The 19048-nt window shown below is 37.8% G+C and overlaps 1 protein-coding gene across 3 annotated transcripts; it reads right to left on the bottom strand.

Moving 5' to 3' along the window:
* Window positions 1-447: 447 nt before the first annotated feature.
* On the bottom strand, window positions 448-18810 carry SKB1 (SHK1 binding protein 1). 3 transcript variants are annotated; one of them, XM_059604632.2, is made up of 24 exons: window positions 18580-18810; window positions 12355-12472; window positions 11931-12040; window positions 11240-11329; window positions 11078-11143; window positions 9894-9973; window positions 9702-9777; window positions 9517-9603; window positions 8936-9020; window positions 8543-8683; window positions 5737-5828; window positions 5585-5620; window positions 5433-5501; window positions 5131-5199; window positions 4951-5004; window positions 4771-4845; window positions 4307-4399; window positions 4116-4219; window positions 3134-3182; window positions 2960-3046; window positions 2610-2715; window positions 2091-2178; window positions 1309-1402; window positions 448-683 (listed from the first exon to the last, which is right to left on the bottom strand). In XM_059604632.2, the coding sequence occupies exons 1-24, from the start codon at window positions 18712-18714 to the stop codon at window positions 600-602; spliced, it is 2088 nt and encodes a 695-aa protein (XP_059460615.2). In that variant the 5' UTR covers window positions 18715-18810; the 3' UTR covers window positions 448-599. The 3 variants fall into 3 exon arrangements, with proteins under 3 accessions (XP_059460615.2, XP_059460616.2, XP_059460617.2); XM_059604633.2 differs by lacking the exon at window positions 8543-8683 and having other exon boundaries at window positions 18580-18809; XM_059604634.2 differs by lacking the exon at window positions 12355-12472 and having other exon boundaries at window positions 18580-18668.
* Window positions 18811-19048: the final 238 nt, after the last annotated feature.

The following is a 19048-nucleotide window of genomic DNA, read 5'->3' as shown; positions in this document are numbered from 1 at the left end:
ATTATGAATTTTTTTTTTAAAAAAAAAAAAAATCGAAAAAACAAAAGAACAGGCTTTAAAAACCTCATCCTCTTCATCTAATTTATCCTCTTTGATTTTTGATTTTTATTTTTTGTCTTCACAAATGGAGGAAAAGGAAAGAAAGGAATTCAATCGAGATACCTCTACTTCATCAGCTATCTTACGGAATTATTCCATTCCAAGAGTTTATATTCTACATCCAGGGTTACGTACCCCAAAGGTACCAATTCTTCAGAAAGCCAATTGAATGGCTCTCATATATTTCATCTTTAAATTAAGACCTATGCTCAAATATATTTTTAAGCAAAATTTAACCTTCAAATTAGGTTGAGAGGTAAATTGATAAGCGTCTTTAAAGCAAGTAATTCTCAAGTGCATTTTAAAAACACTTGGGCTCAAAAAAGTCAATTTTTCTGACACAACAAGAGAAGAATCTCAACATTATATTGTACATTACAATTGAGTGACATTATGAATACAAGATTCAGAGCACCCAACGGGTTTGACCTCTAGCGGTATGTTAATGTTACATCAAAACTGTCTGGATCATGAAAACAAATATACAGAATCAAGTAATACTAGAGGCCTACCCAGTATGAACGTCCATTGCTGTTTTGAATGGATGACGGGGAAGGAGATGTAATGCACCATTCATACCAAACCTGCCGCATTCCACAACTAAACATCATTAGGAATTATCCAAAATTTCCTGCTCATTGCTATTGTACTTGGACAACACAGTTTGACAACGGTGCTCAAAGAAAAAAAATCAAATTTAGTCCTTAGGTTCTCATGCGATTTTAATTTAATCCTTTGAATTTTCAATTTTGATAATTACGTTCTTAAATTTCCCTCTCATTCAAATTAGATCTCTGTCAACTTATTGTCTAATTAATTGACGGTATGTCATATCAAACCAATCAATTAATGTTATGACTCATTTGACAAGTCATGTCAATTGTACGTGCCAAGTGACAAAGTTGGCTGGCCACCTCTTTTTCTAAAAAAAAAAAAATTGCTTTTAAATTTTTGAAGTCGCTATTTAGAGTACATTTTTAATTGGCACATGTCGTGCCAAACAAGATTCATGTGGCATTAATTGATTGGTCTGACATGGCATACCATCAATTAATTGGATAACTCGACAGAGATTTATTTGAAATCATATGAAAACCAAAGGACTTAATTAAAATCACATGAAAACATAAGGACTAAATTTGGTTTTTCCCAAATAATAAATCTACAAAAGATATTAATAAATCCTAGACGTGTAGTAAAAGAATTTACCTTGGCAGGACCACAACAACGCCAAAAATGTACTTCTAGAGAAGAACCAGGATGCACAACTACTGGCGTCCTCAGTGGGAAAAATATTGAAAACCTGAATAACACAAGGAGAAAATCAACAGCCAAGCATTCAGAAAAGAACCATCACATAATTCACCTCAGGTTCATCTTCAGCATATAATGCCAATGTTATATACGGAGAACAAAATATATTTTCTTTTACTTTTTTTTTTTTTTTGTTTACTAAAACTTTTTTACGATAGGTAAAAACACATAGGGATATAATAGTAAAATTAATATTTTTTTAAAAAAAAAGGAAATGTAGGGCAATCCCTCGCTCTGGCTGCAGAAAGCTAGAGCAGCAGAGCGGTTGTGGCAGCCCCCATGTTGCTAATGTGCGCCTATCACACTATCGTGCGCCACGATTAAACCTCTCCCGTGGAATACCACGCCACCCCTACCTCAAGAAGGAAGCGCTCGGCCTCAGGCGTTTCACCCTTTGTACTAAAAGTCTAAAAGTGTGGACAATATTTCACCAAAATTGGTTAATAACTGAGCTCCCTCACACACATCGTATAGCCCACAAATAAAAAGCCATACTGTGTACTTGAGAGCAGATGAGAGAGATCTGAATTACATGATATGGTTGGAAACAAAGAAGCGGGAGATCCCAAAACATATTTGAGCTATTAATAGCAATTGCTGGGTGCTACATTAAGGATCACAGGATTGAAGTGAAAAAGTATCTCGCACGTAAAATAGAAGGGAATCAGATGCCTTACCAGCTGAACATGTTTGGTGTTGCTGTTGTTGGTTCAATACCAAGATGTATATCTTTGTATAATTTTGCATCAAAATAGCCAGCAAATCCTGTGAATAAGGTGCGCAAAAGAGGTCAATCTGAAATATCCCACCGGAAAAAGAAGATAAAAAACTCTTCGGCATTTGGGGAAAAATTAACATGACTTTATCCAAAACTATTAAAGAAAAAGAACTAATGAAGTGTGGATTAAAGGCATGGTGCCCTACACCCTGGTTTGGGTGGTTAAAACTAAGCTGAGCTAGGTAAAAATGTATAAACCTTCTAAATTTATCACCTGGACTTCAACAGCATGTTTCTTATCCTATGCTACTATTTTGAAAATTTCCTACACTGGTTCAAGATAATTGTAGGAGTACCAGCCTGATATTCATAGGAGTAAAAGGACAACATCCCCAAAAACAAGTTCATGGGCAAAATGATAGATCTGGACAATTCATCTTCAACTACAGAACATAAATAAAACTCAGCCATCCCATACCATGCACCATGGAAGATCCAGTCTCACTGGGTATGTCAAACTGAAGCTTCATGTAGCGCTGATTGCTTTTGTTAGTCGACCGATTTGGATGAGTAAATGTAAAGACCTGTCAAAGTGGAAAACAAAAGGAATTACACAAACAAATTAATATCAAGTGTCCTAGGGAGAAGAAAATATTGCCACGTGAGACGACATAAAACATGTTAAGAATATATCAATTAAATACTATAACAAACAAGTACCAATATATTAGAAGACAAGCATAGACCAAATAATGTTTTCACATTAGGGTTAGTATGCCTTTTTCTTTTCATAAGTAGGATAGAAAGCCATCCGAAAGAAAAACTCACAGGTTGAGAAGGAGCAAGCCTTGCTACATTGTGCAGTTTGACAACGTAAGCAGTTTCGAAGTGCACAACATCTTTATGTGACTTAACCTGCAAGGTAACCCGAAATAGTTCAAACAAAATGCTTTAATTAGAAAATAAAGACACAATTTTAGAGCATAAAGACAAGGGACATACATCATTATACAGCTTTGAAGCTGTTATTGGTTGAATGAAACTTGTGTATCTGAAAGAGGCATATCATAATTTCATGAAAGAAGCATATTATATGAAAATACTAATGAGGCATCAATAAATGAGTCAACTTCTATTCTGCTCAACAAGACTCTTTAATAGTTGGTATATAACTGCACTTTCAAACCGCTTCCTTGGAGAAAAGTCAACCCCTTGAGCAACCATTGGCCTAAGAATGACTTAAGAGAACAATCTCTCTTGCCACTGAATCGCATAACTTCTGCAAACACTTGACAACTGACAAGGGGCAACTGCTCAATGGGGGTTTTACCATGTAAACCCTTATTGGCAGTACAATGCAATATCATTTTCACCATTTCCCATTCACTAATAAAGATTTGGAAAGCAGAGCTCAGTGCCGTTGGTTGACCCGTTTGACACATTTATGAAATTATATATATTTTTATCTAATAAATACAGGTTCAAACGGGTTGTGTTTTGGTCGAAACGGGTACTGGTCTTGTGGGTTGGGCCAAAGGAGTTAAACAAGTGGGCCGTATCATGGTTAAAGGGTTTGACCCGTTTAACTAAACAGGTCATGTCCGGGGTGAACCTTAACGGATTGGTGAGCCAAGCAGGCCAACCCGGTTTGCCAGCCCTAAACTAGATCTTATTGAAAGGCTAATGAACTAAATGAAACTAATCCCAATTGACCACAAAGCCTAACCATAGGATTGAAAGACAGCCAATAAGAAAAGGAGAGTGAAAAGAGACAGAAACAGAGATGGAGTGTGGTATATGAATACCAAGTATTACTAACCATTAAGTAATGAAGCATATTGCCCATTGATCTTTCCTTATATGCATGCCAACCATTAAGTAAACAAGCATATCGCCCATCCAAATTCCTCAGCAAGTATAACAATCCTAGATACTTTTTATATAAGTATAAAAATCAATGACTTGAAAAGAATACTATACTTACGAGGACGGTATTGAAATCCCATCATCTTTCAAAAACCTCTGGGCTCCATCAAGGCATTCAGGAGACAGTTCATTGTCACCAAAAGAACCTAGCAGTTCACTAACCTAAGAAACAAAAGGGCAAAGAAATAAGCAGGCATCAAAGGGGTATAATGATATAAAAATTGATTTGCCACGGTAATATGCACATACCAAAATATCAGCTTTCTCAGGAGCATCCCAGTACCGCATATCGCTAGAAACTATGGTAACAATGTTTTCCCAGCCCTCTAGCTTGACTAGACTCTGCTCCAAAAAATAAAATGTTACAGTGCTAGTAAAAGGTGAGCAATGGCAATGCTCAAAAGATAACTTCTTTTTTGATAAGTAGCTGAAATATCATAAAAAGTATAAGGCGCCCTCAGGTACACATGAAGTATACAAGAAAAACCACATAGCTAGAAGGGTCAAAAAAAAAAAAGGAAAACCAAGCATTTGAATTATCTGCTTACCTAGGTTAAATGATAAAATTCTAAATCAGAAATTAAAAAAGAATCAGTCTAATTGACTTCAGTAGTTTATGAACCAATATGACAATTATTTGCATATTTTCCAGCATGTTAACTAAGTTCTGGCAAGGTACCACAGTTTGCAAAACAAAAAGATCTGCGACTCACATGTAGTGTAACAACTGCATTAGGATTTTTCTCCACAGCATAAATTTTAAGCTTGCGCCCGGTTTCTTCAGCAGCCTATGTATGAAAAGGAGGAAAATAGAACATAAATAATAAAGAAATTAAGTTTCACCATGCAGAATGCAGTCTAAAGACAAATAAGCAGCAAGTAGAGGAATGTACTTGCAATGACGCCCTAACAAGAGGTCCACGTCCTGCTCCCACAACCATCAATACCTTGCCACACAATTAAGGAAAATCAAATCAAGTCATAGTTTTAGACTACAAAAACAAAATCATGTACATATATGGACGTACTGATAAAAAAAATAAAAAAAATTGCAAAAGCCATGGATCTCTTACAGTGGTTATCATCGATGCCTTTCCATCAGGGACTCTATCTTGCAAAGCCTTACAAATTGCCCTTTGGTACTAGCAAATAATAAAGAGCATGAATATTAATTCAAACAAATAAATCCATCACTAGTTGCAATTATGTAGCAATCACGCCATATAAATAGTACATCGCACAACCACAAAACTGCCAATCATAGTCTGTATACCTACTAAAGATATAGACTATCGCCTATCAACAGGACTGCCAACCATCAGAACTTAAAAAAAAAAAATTACATGAAAAAAAGAATCACAGAACGCAGTCATACCTGAATGTATTTCACTGCATCTTTCTCAAATGTCTCATAGGTTTGAGCCTCAAGGTTATCCATCAGAGGCTGCATTCAAATAATAGAAAGGCCCAGCTTGTAATTACTATAAGAGTGTGAAAAAAATATAGCACCAGGCAGAAAAAACTTACTTGCAAGGGCGACTGTAAAAAATCCCTGTAACCAAGCTGTGCAATACATACAAAAGATAGATGCTCAAAAGAAAAACAATAACAGGTAAAGACTTACTACCATTTCTGTGCATATGAGAGAGAGAGAGAGAGAGAGAGGGACAACAAGCTACCTCAAATCTTTCTTGTTCAGGAAGTGGATCCATTCTTTGATAAAGATAACCAACATAGTCCAAATATGACCTCAGGGGATGTCTATGTACACCTGAATGGCAAGAATAAATTATTTTTGATAAGTAATCAAAATGCATTAAAAAGTACAAGGGCGTAACCCAAGTATACAAGCGAAACAAAAAACCAGAAAAAGAAAAAATGTCAAGAAAATCATGAAAGCTAGAAAAATGAAAGCAATCAAAGGCAGTAGTCAGTAGTCAGTGGTAGGGAGAAAGATCCTCAAAATCAGTCCCTTATTCTAGAGGGGGAATATTGTCCAAAAAAGTAAAATGACAATATTACCCCTCTTAAAGTAAGGAACTGGCTCCTCTCCATTTCATTTGAAATAGAGAGGATCCGTTTACCAATGGTAGAGTATTGAGGAAAAAAGCCATTAATTCCACCACCATCCTCTTACGGTATTCAAAACTTCAATTATTTATTTCCCTCCAAATACACTACATTAGGCAAGATAGAACTATCTTCCACATTGCCGCACAAGTCCTACACTATGAAGACTACCAGATTGCCCTCTCCAACTGGTGAAGAGGTCTACCACTCATCTAGGCATGACCCAATCTAACCCAAAAAGATTGAAAATAGTATATTTCATAAGGCACTAGCAATCGCACAGGGAATAAAAGGTGATCAACAGATTCTCATTCTCTTGCACATGCAACACCAATTTATCACAATGATATGTCGCTTCCTTAGGTTATCTACAGTGAGAATCTTTTCTAACACAGCCAACCAAACAAAGAACGCCACTCAAAAATGCAAGCACAACATCTACCTCCCAATCCTATTCATCTCGTAAAAAAGATGCATTCCACTAATATGTAATCAAAATTTTATTAGAAAGCGCAAAAAGGTGCAATCCAACTACACAAGTATAAAAGAGAAACACCTAGCTAGAAAGGAAAAAAAATCAAGAAAAGCATGAAAATCAAGTACATTAGGAAAGTCTAAAACTGTTGTCGAGAGGTAAAAGACTCTAGTTTCAATACCATCCGCTTACAGCCTTCGAAACCTATTATTTATTTCCCTCCAAAGACATCACAAAAGGAAAGGCAACATCATGTAACATATTGTTGCACTCTAAGAAATGTCATATAACCCTCTCCAACAAGCGAAAAGGTCTACCACGCTTCTAGGCATAACCCAAGACGGCCCAATACGACTAAAATTAACACCCCACAAGGCACTAGCAACCTCAAAGTGGAGAAGTTGATCCACAAACTCCCCACTCCTCTTACACATACAATACCAATCGACCACAAAGACATGTTGCTTCCTTAGATTATTCAAAGTGAGGATCTTTCCAAAGGCGGCTGACCAAGTAAACAACACTCCTCTCAAGAGAGCCTTACTCCGCCAATTATGCTTCCACGGTAAGGGAGAACCATCATGGGAGCAAGGGCATTGTAGAATGATTTAACGTCAAACAAACCTCTCTTAGAGATGGCCCAACAAAGCTTCTCTTTACCTCCCCGCCCTCAATATAAAGGAGTACAATATATTAAAAATCAAAGCAAAGACATCCATCTCTCAATTGATGAAGTTATTTCTTATATTCGAGTTGACTAGTCGATAAAAGAACTTCATGCACTTGCCACCCTCTCTTAACCACAACACCCTTGGTTCCTACCTCCAACTCACCTCTTCTAAAAGAGATATCCTCTCCAAATCACTAACAGCTTTACCCTTCCTCATTTTCTCCTCATCAAATAAAGCTCTCTTCTTCCAAACCGTCAAGAACTCGTAAATCATCAAAAAAATATTTTTTCTATCTCCATGTTGCCAAACATCTGAATCCAAACTCATAAATTAGCTTGCAATGCCTTAAGTTTGCAAGCCAAAATGAAACTCAGAGAACCTTGAAAGTCGTAAGAAGTTCACCATTGTTTCACCCTATCCAAAGAACCCTATGATTTTAACCACATATTTTGGAACTTGAAATACCTTCTACCTCCATGAACGCCTGCACAATCAAGAAGAATAGGGAAATGTTCCAGCGAAAGTCATGGCAGTCTCATCTGGGACGATTTAGGAAACCGGGCTTCCCAATCAAGAGAAATGAAAAATCTATCAATTTTATGCCAAGAGGGCGGATTCAAATTGTTCAACCATGTAAATGTTTAGCCTACAAGATGAATAACCATGAGCCCCTTATCCAAAATGAAATAAGAGAACTTCACCACAACTGGACAAAAACAGACGAATTCGCCTGATCTCTCACTCGGAAATCGAGTGAAATTGAAATCTCCTCCAATGCACCACGGAAAGTTTCACCAACGAAGCAAATCAGCCAATTCATCCCATAAAAACTTTCCATCTTAATTGAAATTCGGACTACATTTTAGAATTTTTAAAAGAACGGGCAACAATAAACTCCCTCACAAACTCTTTGACTTTTTCCCACCACCCTCCTATCCCACTTATGAGCAAAATCCCACCAGAAGCCCCATTTGAATCTAAACAACAGAAATCCACATGTTGGCAACCCCCAAAAAATATGCACAACACTACAAGACATGCGCCAATTTAGTTTCCTAAAAAAATTAACATTTGCCTTCCACTCTCTTAGCAAATTTCTAACTCTTAGGTGTTTATTCCCCTCATTCAACCCTCTTACATTTCAGGGTAGCAATCTAGGCTTCATAATGAACTGAAAAATCCTTCCCCTGAACTCTCTGCCTTGGCTAGAACTTCCATCTTCAAAGTCATAATTAAAAGAACATGCCAATCTTTTTAATTCTCCTTTACCTTTGTTAGCTGGGTTGGAAAAGGAGGCCAATTTATCCTCGTAATGACTTGCTTCAATGGCTGTAAACAAAGCCTTGTTTTCCTCTTCAAACCCCTCACACGATATTCCCACACAATCCTTCACCTTCTGCAGGACCCAATCTGATGTACAACAGATTATAATGGATAGAAACAAAAAAGATACTACGACATGATAACCACAATATCATGTGCAGTCATAAACTACAACTCATGTTACTAGTGCTCAATCCTTAGCATTCTAAAGAAAAACAGAAGAAAATATCAATTGTCCCATTCAACCATTTATATTTCTTTCTCCAAAAAAATAATTACTAAACCAATTTCCAACAAGACTCAGCATCATACACTTACTAGCCAGAGGTAGGAACTCACCATCGAAATTACTATCATTATTATTGGCAGCCAAATCTGCACTCCCCTTTGGAAGACCATGTACTGGTTTTCCAGATATGACAATCTGAGAATAGACATTTCCAAGGACACAGATTACTAAAATTTGAAATAAAGTGAAGTAATTGCGAGATATAAGACAGACCACTGACTTGGACTATCACTCTCAATTCAATACAAAGACTGCATCAAATTTGAAGTACTTTGATGCAATATCAAAATTTCACAAGCCATCTAAATAATGATTCTTCGCGTGCAACAATTACCATGCATGTTACACCAACACCTTTTGGATCTAAAACCATGATGGAAAAAGCCAATTAATACCAGTCAATTCCAGAATGGAACCAAGTACCACGTTGATATGCAATGGATCATCACCCAAAGAGAATCTATCACTCTCATACTTCATTTCAGGCCATTTTTTGAGATACAAAAGTTCCTCACAGCATTTTACCAGGGTTTTTTGACCCTCAAGGTGGGGGATGAGCAGCCAAAAAAAAAAAAAAAAATTCTCCACAGGAGCGTAAGAGTTGATGAAGTTTGAATTCCATTCTAGATACCTGAACAGAATGGTTGAAAAACTCCGTAATTAGCTTCTGGTGGCGCTTTGACAAGCATGGATAACCCCTAGCATTAGTTAGAAAAGACTGCCAAAGCAACAACAACCTCATCACATAGGTGAAGTAAAAAAGCAGTATGCTTAATCTTCTAAAGAGATGATAATAAACCTTAAAGACATACTGACATCAGTATCTATAATCGCTGCTCTTACAGACTCTCCAAACCAACGTCCAAGTGAGTTTGCTGAAGGTAGTGAACTCCTATGAACAGGTGAATACAATTAGTACTGAGAATAATAGGTGGTCATTCTTGCACAATATCTTCTAAATAGTAGCTTTATAGAAATACAATGGATCATAGGCCTTATTTAACTCACAAAACATCAAGGGCAATTGACAATTGACTGTGATGTTCACAAAGCATACGAAATGAATTCCACAGCTCCCAGGAATCAACCTGTGTGGCAGAAACAAAGAGGTAAACAAAAATATAGTAGGCACCTTAAACAGCCATTTCTTGACAATTTCTAAACCTTCAGTTCTCATTTTTTATGTGTCCAAATCAAAAAGGTCATTGTTAGGTAAGTCGATCATCATTTCTGATAGTTCTTTTTTACTTTTTCACCTGATGCAAAATAGCCGTTAAATTCACAAAAAAAGGTGCTAAAAACAGTCTCATACGACTCATAAGAGTCCAACAAGATCAAGAAGTAGAATCCGTCATCCAGGCACAAAAGGAAAAAAAAAAAAAAATTCACAAAACCCCCACCTAGACTTCCACACGTTTTTAAAGTACCCCCCAAATTTCAAAAACTCTCAATTTAGGATATCAAAATTTCAATTATTTGCAATGTTCCCTTTCTATTAGGATTTTCTGTCAAATCTTATCAAATTTTCCAAAATACCCTTGTGTAAAAAATAAAAAATAAAAAAATTGCAAAGAGTCAAGTGTAGATATTTTTAAAAATTCCGTTAAATCCTGACCAATGCCTGAACTTTGCAATTTTGATTTTACTTTTTATAATAAAAAACATGAGTATTTTGAAAATTTTGACATACTTAACGGAAGGGGAACATTGCAAAAAATTAAAAATTCGATACCCTAAATTGAGAGTTTTTGAACTTTGGAGAGGTAATTGCAAAAGTGATGAAAATTTAGGGTAGTTAAGTGAAGTTTCTCCCAAAAAAAAACAAACCTCAAGTTCATTCAGAGGACATTGCACGGGCCAAAACATTTGGCTTCTTAACTCAGTCCAAACACACCAACATAAGCACAAAGCAAGCTCCCCGCAAGAGGCAAAGACAACACAAGACCACAAATTTATAGTCATGCTTTGTGGGTCATATGGCCGTAACCTCACCAACCTGCAGGGTCAGTGTGGGACAAAGGCCACAGTTTCAATAATTACTTTGGCCACCATGTAGCAGTCAAAGAGTCATTTTATTGGTGTGTTGGGTTAAGCTCATAGACTGTCTGCTAAAGAGTTCGATTTGATATTTAAGATCGAGTACAAAAGATCTTTCAAGGTAAGATTAAGTGCAATTGAAGGTGACTACTCACCAAACTATTGGAGTTTATATCCATATAGTCATCATCTGTCTTCAACAAGGGAATCCTAAGCCACAACTTTAAAACGGAAGTAATAAGAACAAAGAAATAATGAGACAGAAAGAAAATTTAAAAAAAAAAAAAAAAAAGTACAAATTTGGTATAGAGTGGCACCTGCATATTGTTTACGCCCAGTAATATCTGATTAACACACCTAGCATAATTAGCACATGATGTTCCCTTAGGAGCAGGAAGAAGGCATGCCTGCAGCAGATAAGTAAACGGTAAACAGTGAAAAACATTAGCCTTTAATCACATATATAAATGGGGTTTTTCAGGAAACGACGACATGTCAAAGAATGACACATACTGCAACCACCATAAATGCACACTCCTCAAACAAATAGGATATATTACAGTACTTGCATACGGAAGCTTCAATCACATATTCAGTATTAGAATTAGTAAAGATAAAATGGACCTCATCAACTAGTCACTATACTTGATTCTTGTTGCATGTTAATCAGATGACAAATACAGGTACTTCTTATAGCCCCAAAAAGACATTCTTTGGGAAAGCTAATATATTTAGGACTCAAGTAAAGAATTCACATATCATATCCATGCATTTAGTTTTCCCAAAATTGTCCACCCATAGCTTGAGGATGGAATGCAGGGAACAATTCTTAAACATGTTATTCAATCAGAGTAAGGGATAATTTGGTGCCCTTTTCACGATGGGAAAAATATTATGGACAGATAATTAGGTGAGCAAGACAGTTTTGTAGGAAGGAGAAATAGTTCACAAGTTCATTTCTCTCATTGAAGTGCATCCGGCATGCAAAATTATCAACATGTCACAAACCTGAAGGGAAAGATGAGAAGCCCAAGCTACTTCTTGCTTCAGAGTGGTTTCAGAATCCATCCGAAGAATCTCATCCTCCGAGTCCAAGTCAATCCATGAGCTAATTTTTCCTGAATAAATTTAAGAGCCCACTTTCTAAGGGAGTTCCAAGATTTACAGTGCCAAATGGATACAACAAAAAATAACAAATTAGCCTATCATTTAATCAAGCAGCATCCCCTAAGATTTCGTGGTGAAGGCACATCATAATGAAAGAGCAATAAATATAATAGGTAGAAATGACCTTAGCAGCTGCAATAATCTCTCTATAACCAGTAACAATGCGTTAAATGACCTTAGCCAGCTGGATCACCAATTCAACTACACTCTTAACAAGATCTCACCTTGTTGCTAACAATAAATAATGGTAGAGAATAATTCATACCCACAACATGACTACTCCATTGGGATGGGCTCAAAACCAAGTCTGACCCAGCAAAGGGCAGAACACCCGATCCACCAGTGCCTTTCTCCATTAAGCTTGGCCGATAAGCGGGATCCATCTACACCATGATGTCATATAAATATGTAACTGCTATTGTGTGTTCAAACATACAAGAAATATGTCTTTTATTCCCAAGTCAAAAAACAAATTTCGCGTACACTAATCTTGACTTTGATCAAATAGAGAGTGTGTACATGTGCGATCAAAATGCAACATTTGTAAATTGATTGTTCTTACACCCATAAATCACGTTCATGCTTTTGCAAAATCCACATTTTAGCAACCCCACAGTAGGAATAGATGTCCAATCCGTGCTTGTCCCACTCACCAAATAGCAAACTAATCAGAAATTATAGTGCTTGGAATCCTGATAGTTCTTTAAAAACTGAAATGTGGGTTTGATGGGCATCAAAGTTAAATTAAAATATTTATTCATGGATGGTAAAAGTAACAAGTTTACATCTAATGCAATTTGAACCCCCCCCCCCCCCCCCCCCCCACAACCTACTTTGTTCAAGAAACTTATCAAAAAATTATGTACCAACTTTGCTCAGGACAAGATGCATTCATCAAAATATCATACAAGAGCAAGAATGTATTGAAAAGAAAAGTTTAAAAAAATGAAGAGAAAAAAAAAAAAAAAAAACTGATTCAGACATCTAATACATTCAAAAGAAACTATTACCCAAAAAAAAGTATTTGCCATGTTTTATCCTAGATAAGTGAGATTAAATTTGAGTGGCATGGAACCGAGTTATGGATAGAAAGAAAACTACTGAAATGAAAATGATATATGAAACAAGAGATGCAAAAGTTTGAGATATACGGATGGAAGGGCACAGTCAAACAACCACACAGAATTACAAAAGAACAAATATAACAACTATCAGCATTGAAAGAAAATTTGAGTAATGCACAAACTAACGAGGTTATGTCATACATTTGGTACACAAATTAAATATGAAAACTCTAAACATTTTTTTGACGATTAATAATTTATTAAAAATAACTATTATTGTTAGACCACATAAAAGACCCCCTGCAAGGGGAAGATCCATGAGATCATGCTCAAAAATAAAGTTAGAAAACTCCATCATAGCGGGGCAATAACAAGCTTCCTCTAATCTTTCACTAGGAAAACGGGTGACATTGAAACCACCTCCAATGCACCACGGCATATGCCACCAACTAATTAGGCCAACCAACTCCTCCCAAAGAGACCTTCTAACACTATTATAATTAGAAAACAACAAACTTTCCCACACACTCAATCTTCTCCCCCTCTTGAAGCTGAGTAACACCAATCCACATGTTGCCATCCCCACAAGCTTCACAACACTACTAGAAATAACCTCCAGTTTAGTTTCCTATAAACAGATAATGTCCACCTTCAACTACCTAAGGAGATTTCTGACTCTCAACCACTTGTCACCCTCATTCAACCCTCTCGCATTCCAAGAAAGCAACTTAGGCTTCAAAAAACCCACTTTCAACCCTCCCATTGTTCCTACCACGGAAAGAACTGCCACTGTACGCATCATAATTAATGGAACAGGATAACCTTCTTGGTTCTCTAATACCTTTTTTTCCTAGGTTCAAACAAGAACCCGCTCCCTGCTCAAAATTGCTCGCTTCAATAGCCACAAACATGACCAGGAGCTCCTCTTCAAAACCCATCACATGAAAGCCCCCACAAAATGGTGGATTTCCTTTACAATCTGCAAACCCCAGTCTAAAGGCAGCGTCCCAGCTTTTTTCTTATTCTTTACCGCTGGACAACAATTCAACGAAGTGGGCTCCACCACCGAGAACATATCCAGCTCCAGACAATGTCAGGTAACAACGGTGTCAAAAAACTCTAACACGTTTATCCTTACCTTTCCTAGAACCGTCCCCCTGCACCACCTTTTTTGATAAAGAGAAACCCCTTGGGTTATTCAGCAAAGCACACGACTTGGAAGAGAGCCTCTTCATAAGGAAATTCTACGAAAAAATTGGTGACCTCCTTCACTTCGAATTCTCATGAAGCAAAACCATCTACCCCTCCGTCTTGCCAAGCCCAATTAGGCTCAAAGCCACAATGGTTCACCAGTGAAAGCCCAAAAGAAAAGGGAACCAAATCCACCACCTCCCCAACAAAATCTGTAGAGAAGGAGGAGTGATCACGTTCTTCAACTGGAGTAACCAACCAGTACTGAAGGGCTCCAGCCACTAGCGAGACCGCCAAAGGAACCCGTGATCGCATGTTGGGTCCACAACATTTTGTCCAACTCCCTTGAATGGGTATTTTTAGGAGTATAATAGGTCAAGGAACAGATGAAGGGCTCCAGGTCCTAATCTTGAACTACCCTAATGAAAGTCGGATTCCAATAGATATAATTGTTGGAGAAGTCCAAGTAATAAGACACTAAGGTATCTTTCTGACAAGCTATAGAATAGGTTCAAGGAAAGACAACTTGAGAACCATTTCTAGCATCATTCCAAAAATGAATGTGGGATCCATTTATATGCCTACATTTAGAGAACTAACATAAGAAATTTTTCTATCTTACTTCGCTATTACTTTTTCTTATGAATTACTTCTCTATTACTATTTAAACCAAGCTTTCTGGATTTTGTTTCTTCCTTCATGTTACATAAGTTAAAGGCATTGATAATCATTCACCATAGAGTAACTAGTTGTAAACACCTTGGTCCACCCACAAGGATTTCGAATTCTGTCAACCAATGCTATAACAACTGTGGAATTTTGCCCATATTGCAAACTTACTAGCATTCATGCAAAATTTATTGAATTAAAAAAGCCATACAATTAACTAAAAAAGACCTATATGTGAAACAACACTCTCTCTTCTCTCTAACCCCAACCTTCAAACCCATGAAACACAACCAAGATACTCCTCCCTCCTCCTCCCCTTTCCCCTCTACTCCCCACGTCCTCCTCCCCCCTCCTTTTCCCGCCTCTTTTGAGGCTCCAACTGCCTCTTTGGAGGCCCTACTTACCTCTTTGGAGGAGGCCCTATTCATCGCCTTGGCGATTTATCCTGTTTCAACAGCTCCGTCGTCTCCTCCTTTACTGCAGATTGTCCATTCTACGCCTCCTCCAACTGTTCCCAATTTCAAATCTACCTCCTTTTCGAAGTTTTTGGATTTGGTTTTTTCAAAACCAAATTTGTTCACTTCAGGAAGTTCCACCCCCAGACGCGCCATTCCACCTTACTCCCGAGCCTCTCAGCTTCTAGCTGCCACCAACAACTCCATCCGACCACCACACGCCAGCATGACGCCTCCTTTCCTCCCACCCGCCATCTTCCACCTCTGCTACCAACTTCTAAGGTTGCTTTATGCCTCCCGACATCCACTACCAACGCATGGTCTTCACGCGCCGACGAGTGGCTTACACGCGTTGGCTTTCAACCGTATCCACCTTGCCTTCCTCCGCCCCACCCTCCACCAATGTTGTTGTTTGTATTTTTTGTTACTTTTTTGTTGCTTTCTTGTTGTCTATCCCTAATTCCCTTCCTATGTTTCTTCGTTCCTACTGTAGTTGTTACCCAACAGGTGTTCAAGTAGCGTTAAAGGGTATCTTGTGGGTCATGTCCCTATTTACGCCCGCTTCTCTAAGGGGTTTGGATAGAGTTGAAGGATCTCGTAACAGTCATGCCGCTGCCTATGCCTTGTTTCACTGCCTTTACTGGCAACCAAAATTTTTGGTGTTCGTGCCAAGTATGCATAGGTCTGTGTCATTCATTTGATGCATTCTCTCATTTCTTATGTTTCCTCTATCTATTTATGGGCTTATTGTTGGGTTGCCTAGCTATTTTTTGTTGTTTTTAATTGTAATCCTTATTTGATGTACTTACCCCCCCCCCCCCCCCCCCCCTAAAAAAAAAAAAAAATTATATGTGAAACGAATGTCTCACTTCACAATTAAATGCTAGCAACAAATTACTATGCTTTGTTTGGATAGAGTTGAAGGATCTCGTAACGGTCATGCCCCTGCCTATGCCTTGTTTCACCGCCTTTACTGGCAACAAATTAGGTGAGCCTACTACCAGTCACACAAAATGAAAGAATGAAAGTCATTCAGCCAACATCTAAATGGCTAGGTAGCCACTAGAAGCTAAGTAAAACAGAAAAACTGTCTCAAAACTCAACTACTACCACGAACCATTTTAATCTAGAATACACCACCAATTATTTTCATTCATGACCAAAACATCTCTAATGATATGTGACTAAATAAACCAGTTCCAAATACTGGTGCATTACAATAAACCATCGAAAGTATCAAATACTGTGGCAAAAGCGCTAATGAAAATAATACAGAGTGTCCAAGAAGGTGTTGCTAACGTAAAGATGCTTGGTCCAAAGGAAGCCATAGCATGATTATTGCACATAACAATGTAGTTGACAGCCAAAAGGTGAAACCAATTTTTTGCTTCACGTCTAAGGCCATAAAAAAAGTGCTGCTGTTGGTAAGCTTACTGACCATTCGCATAAAACAGCAGCTGTGAGGCAATATGTGATTGGCTAATTGGCCACCAAAAGCATATAATACCTCCAAGCTCTTGGTAAATAACCAAACATGCACAGCACGATCATTACAAAGCTAAAATTTACTTGAAGTAACATAGAGTGACATAATGAGTTATTATCAATACCAAGTCTGACAGAGTATATTTGCTCAACATTGAAAACAATCAATCAATTCAGTGTAAGTCTGTGCCTCTGGCGTAAACCTATCTTCCTACCCATCACTTAAAATCAAGCAAACATGACTTACAATCACACACATCGCTAATTAGTCTTAACGAAAAACATAGAAGAAGTACAAATTATGTGAATGTACTTAACAGCCCCACAGTGAAACTCCATAGCCCAACAGCTTCACTATCAAAGGCCACTAACAAAACATTCATTTAGGTGAGCTTACTGACCATTCACACAATATTACAGCCATTACGCTGCCATGTGACTGGCTAATTGGCCACCATACCACAAATACAAGCACAATGCCCTCATCTATATATACTCTAATTCGCCACAATATACATCATAAGCCTATCTTCTTCCACATCAATTTAAATCAAGCAATCATGACTTACAATCACACACATGACTAATTGCTCTGAACAAAAAACATAGAAGAAGTACAAATTGATATAAATGTACTTAACAGCCCCACAGTGAAACTCCATGGCCCAACAGCTTCTCTATCAAAGGCCACTAACAAAACGTTCCTTTAGGTGAGCTTACTGACCATTCACACAAAATTTACAGCTATTAAGCTGCCATGTGACTGGCTAATTGGCCACCATACCACAAATACAAACACAATGCACTCATCTACATATACACTAATTCACCACTATATACAGCGTAAACCTTTCTTCCCCATCACTTGAAATCAAGCAAGCATGACTTAAAATCACACACATGACTAATTGCTCTGAACAAAAAACATAGAAGAAGTACAAATTGATATAAATGTACTTAACAGCCCCACAGTGAAACTCCATGGCCCAACAGCTTCACTATCAAAGGCCACTAACAAAACGTTCCTTTAGGTGAGCTTACTGACCATTCACACAAAATTTACAGCTATTAAGCTGCCATGTGACTGGCTAATTGGCCACCATACCACAAATACAAACACAATGCACTCATCTACATATACACTAATTCGCCACTACATACAGCGTAAACCTATCTTCCCCATCACTTGAAATCAAGCAAGCATGACTTAAAATCACACACATAGCTAATTACTCTGAACAAAAAACATAGAAGTACAAATTGATATGAATGTACTTAACAGCTCCACAGTGAAACTCCATAGCCAACAGCTTCACTATCAAAGGCCGCAAACAAAACGTTCATTTAGGTGAGCTTACTGACCATTCACACAATAATACAGCCATTAAGCTGCCATGTGACTGGCTAATTGGCCACCATACCACAAATACAAACGCAATGCGCTCATCTACACTAATTCACCACCATATACATTACAGATAACTTTCATTTGCGTGTAGAGTGCGATTTGCACAAGAATAAGGCAAAGTGAACAACGATTTCACATTAATGATAAAGAACATTTCTAACAAAATGAAAATGTACAAAAGAATAGCAATGATAGCAAGCAAAAATAGTAGCACGAACCAGAGGAGCCACGGCGAAATCGAAGCCACCGGAAGAGATATTGTAAGCCAAAAGCTGAGGAATGTCATCGTTGAACTCAGTCTCCACCCCGCAGTACCGAGACTCCTTATGCCCTGACCTTTCCCCTAGCGGCATTTTCTTTCAACTGTAATCAGAGAGAGAGAGAGAGTGAAGCTGAAAGGGTTTTGGTAGGGTTTTTTTATTGAAGCCAAGTGAAATGTAAATGATATGGTCGGTGTAAATAGGAGTTGGGAATTAGGGTTTTGGGCGGGCCTAGTGGGCGCACTGGGCGGGATTCTTCACCAAAACGGTGTGACAACCGGGGTTGGTGGGGATGGATCGGATTGAAGCCCAACTAATACCGGGTATTTTATGATAGGGGTGAAAAGGTAGTTATAGTTAGTATTTGGGGTAAAACTGCTAACTATAACCGCTAAGGCACTTAACTGGCCGTTAGCAGCTATTTAAT

Source organism: Corylus avellana, chromosome 9 (assembly GCF_965113065.1).
Source record: "Corylus avellana chromosome 9, dhCorAvel1.hap1.2, whole genome shotgun sequence".
NCBI classification, from domain to species: domain Eukaryota; kingdom Viridiplantae; phylum Streptophyta; class Magnoliopsida; order Fagales; family Betulaceae; genus Corylus; species Corylus avellana.
Note: the sequence above shows the minus strand (reverse complement) of the source record. Positions and strands in the feature narration are given on the sequence as shown.